Source organism: Misgurnus anguillicaudatus, unplaced genomic scaffold, assembly GCF_027580225.2.
Source record: "Misgurnus anguillicaudatus unplaced genomic scaffold, ASM2758022v2 HiC_scaffold_26, whole genome shotgun sequence".
Classification (NCBI taxonomy): domain Eukaryota; kingdom Metazoa; phylum Chordata; class Actinopteri; order Cypriniformes; family Cobitidae; genus Misgurnus; species Misgurnus anguillicaudatus.
The window spans coordinates 4,717,441-4,727,244 of NW_027395276.1; the positions used below are offsets into that span (position 1 = coordinate 4,717,441).

Consider the following 9,804-nt stretch of genomic DNA (forward strand, 5'->3'; position numbering starts at 1 on the left):
TTGTCATAAACTTGTTTTTGACCAAAATCTATTGAGGCCAGGAAAACAATGCACCACCACCCAGCTCGTGGCAGTTTGTACGGTAATTGCCCCCCGTCGAGCCCATCCCGCTTCATCAAGACCACGCGCACGCGGCAACAGAGAGAAACCTCGCGTGCGTCTCTAAATGCGCGCTGTTGTTTCTGTCCATGAGAATGCAAGCACCTGTAGTGGAACCAGAAAGTATGGGAAAACTTTGAAACTACACTGAAAATTCACTATTCAGTTAATGTATTTCTCTAGAAAGTCATAAAAGCAGTATAGATATAAGAAAAGTATATGGTTCTATTATATCACTTATAGTGTCTTGCTTTAAATTACATAGCTACTACGTTTAGGAGTATTAAGTGCCAATAAACATTTTACCCTCAATTAAAGGTTGTATAATGGGTCTTCACAGCGATGCCATTGAAGAACAATTTGTTTTGTTCATCATAAAAGTCAAAAGGTTTCACTACAAAGAACCTTTTGTGCAACAGGAAGTTAAATGTTCTTCATGGACAACCTTTGATTTTTTTTTTTAAGAAAATGGATGGGCATTGTGCAAACTTTACATCGCAGCGTGGATTTTGTTGTTTTTGTTTTACTGTGTGGTATTTTATTGCTTTTGTGTAGCTCTTGAAATTATTACGCACCGTTCTACTTCCTTTAAAATCCATTTAAATACAGAAAAAATGGGAATTCAGCTGCGTAATAATGACATTTTTCAGAGGATAGATATTCTGGGAGGATCAGAACAATCTAAACATGTCGTGATACTTGTTTACAGTTACAGACTCAATGTTTAGACAGAGGGTGGGAGATAAACAGAAGTAAAATAATTTAAGACATACAAACCGTAGGCAATGCAAACATTTACTTAAGACAACTCGGGGGATGCATGATTATCACCAATCAGATCTCGCCCCATGAGTGCTGTGACTGGGCATTGAGAGAAAGGGGCGTGACTTGTCTACCCTCTGTATAAATACACAGACTCCAGTCCTCACTATTTGACAGTTCACCTATTTATGAGTAACGCAAGACGGATGTGGTCCTGATGTGCAACCTGATATTTCTCTCAGCGTGTATGTAGACAATCGTAAGTGTTGCACTCCAGACATCAGCATGTACCTGTTTGCCAGAAGATGACTGCGTTTTAACCGGACAGCCACTGAACACATGCATGCGCATCCTGCTTTATTTAGAAGACCGGGAGGTGCGCGCAACTGTGACCAAGGATGGGCTCCCCAGTGCAGGGATCCTACTGGTACCCAATCTGTGCCCTGCTATTGTGGAGCTTCGTGCGCGCTCGAGAGCCGATCTGTCAGGAGATTTCCGTCCCGCTGTGTAGAGGGATCGGATACAACTACACGTACATGCCCAACCAGTTCAACCATGCCACGCAGGACGAGGCTGGGCTCGAGGTGCATCAGTTCTGGCCGCTCGTGGAGATCCAGTGTTCCCCGGACATGCGCTTCTTTCTTTGCAGCCTGTACACGCCTATCTGTCTGGAGGACTACAAAAAGCCACTGCCGCCGTGCAGGAGCGTGTGTGAGCGGGCGAGAGCTGGGTGCGCGCCGTTAATGCGCCAGTACGGTTTCCCGTGGCCGGACCGAATGAGGTGCGATGTACTGCCCGTGCAGGGGGATCCAAACACGTTGTGTATGGACTACAACAGGACTGACATAACAACCGCGTCACCGGGTGCTGCAAAACCGACGAGCCGCCCGGGGAAACCAAACAACCGAAGGACTAAAAGCAATAATGGACGCGCGCCGGGTGGTAAACATAAATTGCCTGGATTAGGATCGACTTCCTGTGAGCCGGGATGCCACTGTCGGGCTCCAATGGTAACAGTAAGCAGTGACCGGCATCCTCTGTTCAACAGGGTCAAAACAGGTCAGATTACGAATTGCGTAATGCCGTGCCACAGCCCGTTCCTTTCTCAAGAGGAGAGGACCTTCACCACTTTTTGGATAGGAGTGTGGTCAGTTCTGTGTTTCGTGTCCACGTTTGCCATGGTGGCCACATTTCTGATCGACATGGACAGGTTTAAATACCCCGAGCGCCCGATCATCTTCATGTCCACCTGCTATATGTTCGTGTCCGCCGGGTATATCATCAGACTCATCGCCGGCCACGAAAATGTTGCTTGCCACCAGGACCATGAGGTGGATCACATCCATTACGCAACTAGAGGACCTGCGCTGTGTACGCTTGTGTTTCTGTTAATCTATTTTTTTGGGATGGCGAGCTCCATCTGGTGGGTCATTCTCACCTTTACGTGGTTCCTAGCGGCCGGGATGAAGTGGGGAAACGAAGCAATTGCGCGCTACTCGCAGTACTTCCACCTTGCTGCGTGGCTCATACCGAGCGTAAAGTCCGTCGCGGTGCTCGCGCTGAGCTCGGTGGACGGGGACTCGGTTGCGGGTATCTGCTACGTGGGCAATCAAAATCTGGATAATCTGCGAGGCTTCGTGATTGCTCCACTGGTGATTTATCTTTTGATCGGAACTGTGTTTTTATTTGCCGGGTTCGTGTCCATGTTTCGGATACGCAGCGTCATTAAACAAGGCGGCACGAAAACTGACAAACTGGAGAGGCTGATGGTAAGAATCGGCGTATTTACGGTGCTGTACACGGTGCTCGCCACCGTGATCGTGTCCTGTTATGTCTACGAACTTTACAATCGCGAGGCTTGGGAAAACGCACATGCGTGCTCCTGTCAGCCGGAGAAAACCGCTCCGAGACAGTATTATGCAGTTTTTATGCTCAAGTACTTTATGTGCCTGTTGGTCGGGATCGCGTCCGGTGCGTGGACGTGGTCCGGCAAAACTCTAGACTCGTGGCGCGCTCTGTGCGCGCGCTGCTCCTGGAACAGCTGGGGCGGTAAGGGCACGAGCGGGTCCGTTTACAGTGACGCGAGTACGAGACTCACGTGGAGGTCGAGCTCTGCGAGGTCGAGCACAGCAAGCTCGGTTCTGTGTCCCCCAAAACAAATGCCACTGTCACGCGTGTAATGATAGAGCAAACGAGACAATTGCTGTTTACCTTTGCAGATAGAAGAGGAATTATAAATTAATTTTGTTTAATTACATTTCAGAATACTTCAGAGGCCGTGCCTTAAAAAGTCATATGGGTTTTTATATTTTTATGTATTTATAAAGGCGTTGTGATTATAACAAAGACTTTGGTATATATTTTTTACAAAGATTGTGTATATTTATTGTTTATTCGGTTTTTTTGACAAATATTTCTATTTTAACAATAAAAACGCAACTTGAAATCTTCCTAAAAGTGTTTTCTATGAAAGAGAAACGATGGCGTTAAAAAGTCTGACCACAATAAATGTTTTGGGATCCTGCATCATTAAAAGAATAATTTGCAAATAAAGCTGTTCCAAACCTGTATAAAATGTTAATAAACAAACACATCTGGGGCACCATTCACTTCCATTGTATTATCTTTCGTACAATGGAAGTCAATAGTGCCCCAGATTTGCTTGGTTAGAAATATTCTTTAAAATATCTTTATTTGTATTCAGCAAAATATTTTTTTGTAAAAATACTGGAAATTATACAGAAATGTCAAACAAAAACATTTTACCATAGTTGTAATATATTTCTGGACCCCATTGTATCTTTGTTTACAAAGGCCTACTAAAAATGAAGTATGGCCAAGAAGTATTTTACACCATACTTTATAAAGCCTTTGTGAAGAAGACACAGCCATCTTACATCTATTGTACAGTACATCATCTAGTCATCTAGTGGTCACAAGATTTAAACCAAAATCCAGCTTGTTCAAAATAAGACATTTATTTTGTATTCACATATTTCACAGTGCACGTCCAACACATTGCATTTTAATACATTTAACTATTGGTAACACTTTACAATATGGTTGTATTAGTTAACATTAGTAATTCAATTAGCTAACATGAATAAACAATGGAGTTTTTCAGCATGTGTAGATTTTTGTAAATGTTAGTTAATGTCAGTAGTTCATGTTAGCTAATGCATTAACTAATGTTAAAGAAAATAACAAACATTAAATACAATCTACCATACAACAATGCTTCAATATTCAAAAAAAGTATACTTAACTAAACGATTAAAATAAATCTAACTGTTAAAATAAAAATAATTAAGTGACATACTTAATTATTTAACAAATGTTTTTCATGCATTATTAAGTAGATTTTATTTAATTTTAGTTATTTACTTTATAAAAATACTTTAAATTATTAAAATTTTACTTAAATAAAGGTTAGTGCAAATTGTTACGAGGATTTTTTTAAAGTAAATTTTACAAGTTGTTCTTTTCAGTGTTTAGCCATACAATGAATATAGTTTAAAAAAAATTATCCCCTTAAAAAATCGCCAGGTTTTATTTTGTGACACCATATACTCATGTAACAGTCTTTAAATAGGGAAAACAAGGTTTGGATCCCAATGAATGAATGGGGCTAGGCTAAATGCTTACACATTCACGACACACTGTACAAATATTAAGTGCACACCATTATAATTATATTCAAAATAATTTTATAATGTTAATGTTTAAAAAAGGTAACGTTTACAACATCGAGAGACGTACTGCACAGGTAAGTTTTCCGGGTTCTGAGCACTGATCTATATAAATGACTGGATTGCGCATAGAACGCTTGACGTAACTGCGCGAGGTGAAGCCAGCGCAGAGTTCGAGCCGCCATCTTGGTATACCCAACCGGCAGAGAGCGTCATTGACTTCCATTCAAAATCATGATCAAAATTTACCCCCTTTACAGCATATCAGTTACAAAAGGTTAATTTTTATGATATGTGTACGTTAATTATTTGTTAATTCTGGTGTTATTTGCAATGTTTATGTTTTAATCGGGCAGGATAATGGATTTATAAAAAACCGTTAATGTGAGTGTGTCTGTTGCATTTGTTAATGACACGGGTATAAATAAAGTTTTTTTTTTTTTTTTTTGACATTCAGCTACACTGTGACGGTCAGCGTTATTTATCTAAATAAGTTTAGGTAACTTGTAAGTTTAGATAACATAATTACAAAACTAGCAAATTATTGCATGCACATACGGTACAAAGCATGATTATTTATTTAGATTTCAGAATGAGCACGTTTATTGTCATTAATACTAAATATGCTGCGGTCTGTCTGCTGATCTGATACTGTAATGAAGATGAATGTATAATAACTGATTAAAACGCAAAATGTACAACTTTCAGTAAATAACTATTTACATGCTTTGGACGTTTGTGTTGTAATAATGTACAGGGTAACTTCACATATGTAGTACAGCTGGTATATAATCAACTTTAAGTTTATTTATGAAGAGACACTATAAAACAATTAAACCTCAGGTGGTGTTGCTAACCCAAATTTGACTCTTAGGTGGAACTGGTTACAGACATGAAACTCTTGGTGCTCCTAATCTCTTCATCACAAAGGCTTTTGCACCGTTAGCCTTAAGGCTCATATCACTGAGTTTCTGCTGAAATATATGATGTATATAAATTATGTGGTTCTAAGATTGTAATTTTATATTCATGTTTGGTTTCATTTTAAAGGTCATGGTGCGATGAGTAAAAAGGTCTCATTTCTATAAGTCTAAGATCAGATGGATTAAGGTTTTAGAACTTTGGATAGAAGATGCATTTCTTGTAGAGGTGGGGTTTTGCCATGATATTTCTGGCTAGTTTGACCAGTTTCCAAGATACTCCTGGCTAGTTTGACCAGGTGCTCTTTAGTATCACTTGGTACAGGTCAAACTGGATTTTGACCAGGTGTTCTTTAGTTTCACTTGGTACAGGTCAAACTAGATTTTGGTAGCTTTCTCAAGCTGTGTATAAAAGGTGGCCTGGCAAAATGTTCTGGGAGCCATTCTGTACCCAGAAGCTCCCACACTCTGTGTGTATTCAAACTTTATGGAGGCATCCTGTAACCAGGAGCTCCCACACTTTGTGTGTGTATTAAAACATCATGGAAGAAATCTTTAACAAGAGTCTTCCTACACCATTTGGGTGTATTATATTAATGATGGAAGCATCTGTATTCAGACTTCCCGCACTACGGTGTGTCGTTGTAATTGCCAGGTATGATTTGACTTTGTGATTTTTATTTCATTTACAACTGTTTTTAAGTTTTACATTTTGGATGTGAATGTTGATATTTTGATCCATGAATTTGAAAACTAAATTATTGATTTAAGTGTAACCTGCCTGGCATAATAAATTGTTATTATTGATTCATTTTAAATTCTTCCAAATTGTATTGATTTATTTTAATTCTTTCAGAAATTATTATTTCCAGTAGATTAGAAGGAGTCTGATATTACCGCAAAATAAGTATGCCAGGATATTGATCACACTGGTGTTTTGATGTTGGATGGAGCATGGGGCACGTTCACCAGGACTCTCAGATTTATGTCTATCACCTGACTTAGCAAGTTGCATGATCGTGACTAAAGTAACTATTTTATGATCGGAGCAAGCATGGGGCGGCCAGACATAAAATATTAGTTTACCCGGCAACCTCTGACGAAGGTCAGACTGGCAATTTTGTGTCCGTGAGATATACGCAACGGCCGACGTATACTCTGTGCGATATCGGGTCCCTAATGAACGAATAACTAAGACTATGGGAATTTATAAATAATCAATAACTAAATTATGATCAACAGATAATTGGAATAATACACTAAATTATTACTGTATTAAATTGGAGTCAGATTATAATTTAACCACAGAGGTCAAAGGAATAAATTAAATAAATGGAATTATTCTTCTAGAAGTGCTATGGAAGGAAAGAACACGTGTTACCTTCACCACGCATTGGACTTCGACGTTGGGCCAATTGGGTGGCGTCTTACAGCTTGGTGACCCCGACGTGATACGTCATAGGCTGGGACGAGTGACGTGTACACCAGAAAGAGTGACGTGGTACTCCATGAAGCTTTCCAGCGCGACATTTCAACCATAACAGAGGATTACATTCATCGCAAAACAGGAGGTTTAAACTTCTTCTTTTCTGTCTGCAGCTGTGTTGGTAAGTTGATTTTATTTGTCTATTAGAAATGTTGGGGGTGAGCATAAACGCACCCGTATGTTGTAGAATGGGACGGTAATCTCAGTGAAAGTCCGGAGAAATCCGTTTAGGCATGACAATCAGAACACCGCTGTCAGGGATATAATTGTGGCATTGCAGATAATGAAATAATATGTTTCCTCGCGCTCCGAATCAAACATCCTCTCTTACGTTTACACTCAGGAGGAGTGAAAATTACATGAACTAATGGCTAAATTGTTATGCGGTAACGTTACATTACGAAAAAGTGTACATTTGAGTCTAAAAGTGGAAACATATCCGTTGCGATTATCTATTTGCTCGTTTGAACGATCTCGCAACTATATCGGAAACCCGTAAAGTATTAGCGAATATCTGTGAACAATAAAGTCATGTCGGATGAGATGAGAAAACTCCGTGCCCAAGTCGTTGCGTCCGTGTATGTAAACAAACCTGCGCGAAACAGGCGATAATAACTCTGTTAATGAAAATACACAGCATGACAACAGCAGCGTAGATGAGGATAAATCCCCTTTGTTAGCAAATCAAAGTTCTTTTGTTTGTTAAAGCAACAAAAGATAAACTTAAAATGGAGTAACATCTTCCAAATTTTATTCTGGTTCTCAAATAAGGGTAAACATTGAATTATTACAGTAATGACTAAATCTGAGCTCACTGTATGGTTGTTTATGTTGTCACAGCAAATGTGCAACATTTAAAGGAACAATCTTATGAACAAGAATTAACTTAAATAAAGAGATTTTATATACATTTAAACTACAGTGTAAGTTAATGTGTTTGCATATAAGAAGTGAATTTGGGGTTTACATGATTGATATGACAAGAGCAAATGTTCATATTAGTTTTTTTTAAGATCATTAAATGCTGCAAACATCAGCGTATTAACTATACCTGATGAGTTAAGGAGATACATGTAATTATGGGAATGAAAGATAAATGGAAGTAAATACATGATTGAAGGCAGCGTTGTTGATGTTAGAGGTTCAGTGAATGCAGAGTGGAGCTAAATATTAAGATATTAAGCAAGTAAGGATTTAATAATGATTGTGAGTGAATCTCCTAAAGAACACTCAGGATTGGAATGTAATAAGTAAATTTTAAAACTCCTAAATTATTGCAGGATTCCCTAATGTTGAAATATGGCAAATTGAGTTAAGCTTTAACTGATGCACAGAAAGATAATGATGAAACTGTTCTTACAATGGTCAATAAAACACATGTGATCTTATCTCACTGAGAAAGAATCACCACTGAGAGTAAAAGGGCTTAACCCCCCTCTCAAAAAATATGTGTGGTTCTCCTTGTTTCAAGTGAGATGTTTAGATAAGATTTAACAAATAAAATGCATCATTATTTTCTGTGAATCAATCAAAGTGCTATTTAAGTCTTTAATTAACATCATACATACAGTAGTACATACACACTGTATAGTCAGCACTGTTAAAAATGCTAGACGTAGTCTTTTCTTTATGATGACTATTATTAATTGGTAAATAAACAATGTAACCCAGTTTTCTGGAAATTATCGAAGCTGAGTCTTTGTTTCTCTATGAGATTGTGGAAATTGTTAAAGAGCAATTTGTTGTCTAATTGTCTAAAGATTGTGAAAGTCATAAAAAGAGAGCTTAGAGCTGAGTCTTAAATCACTGCAGGAATACAGAATTCCTGTTTATATTAAATCGGTCAGAGCTAAAAGTCTTTTAATATTTCTGTATGTCTTAACATTTAAAGCAAAAGTTTGTGTTTTTACACCCTATTCCTTGATTACTTTTTATATTCACAACAGTGAGCTGTGTTGTTAGTGAACATGTTAATGCACAGAAACATGTTCTAAATTTTGCAAATTTACTATCATTCTTGAAGCCCTCGAGACCAGTAATAAAATAAAATTATTTTAATGAATATTATTTTTAATATAATGAAATTTATATTATAATCGCATTATAATATACATTATATTGTAATGGCCAAACAGGCCTAATATGGTGAAAAATGATGCATTACATGCATTTCAAACTTATATGATTAAGACCCACAAAAAGGCCCGGGGAATATTTCGATTCAGATTTATTTGGTCCACTATCTCGTGCCAAAATGGGGGTATGTGTATGCTTTTACTTGTTGCTTGCTTGTTTTGCTTTGTTTTTTGTTTTGCAGGAACACGGAAAATATTATGGCACAAGATAGCAAACCAAACAACTCTTTTATAAGTTTGAAACATCAACTTTAACTGAATCTGATTAGTCAATTTACTTTTATAGTTGGTTAAAACTGTGGGAAATGTTAAATCATCAGGAATTACAGTCCTACAGGTCACAAAGATGTGAAAAGTTTAAAAGTGTGTACCATAAACAGACATCACAGCAGTAAAACATGTGAGCTGACGGTACTGAGAACAACTCAGAGAAAAGTCATTTAAGTTTAAGATTAAATCTAAAGTTAATCCAGAAAATTTCCCCAGCAAAAATGGGACTTTTTATGCTCACAGTTTAAATGCAAGTGGAGTTTATGGTGCTATACACACTCAGACTATACTGAAACAACATAGTCATATATAACAGAAAATTCCCAATTTAATCTGGCCTCTGAAATTAATTTGCAGAAAGTAATGATACAAATCTTCTTAACAGGAAGAATTTACAAGATAACGCTGTCATGGACAGCTGTGTGGTAGTGACATGTAAACCA

At 37.9% G+C, this 9,804-nt stretch overlaps 1 protein-coding gene across 1 annotated transcript; it reads left to right on the top strand.

Annotated features, from left to right (window-relative positions):
• The first annotated feature begins 916 nt into the window (after positions 1-916).
• Positions 917-3,291, top strand: LOC129443243 (frizzled-8-like). Its single transcript, XM_073864436.1, has one exon. It carries the CDS (start codon positions 1,260-1,262, stop codon positions 3,039-3,041), a length of 1,782 nt encoding a protein of 593 aa, XP_073720537.1. The 5' UTR covers positions 917-1,259; the 3' UTR covers positions 3,042-3,291.
• The last annotated feature ends 6,513 nt before the right edge of the window (positions 3,292-9,804 follow it).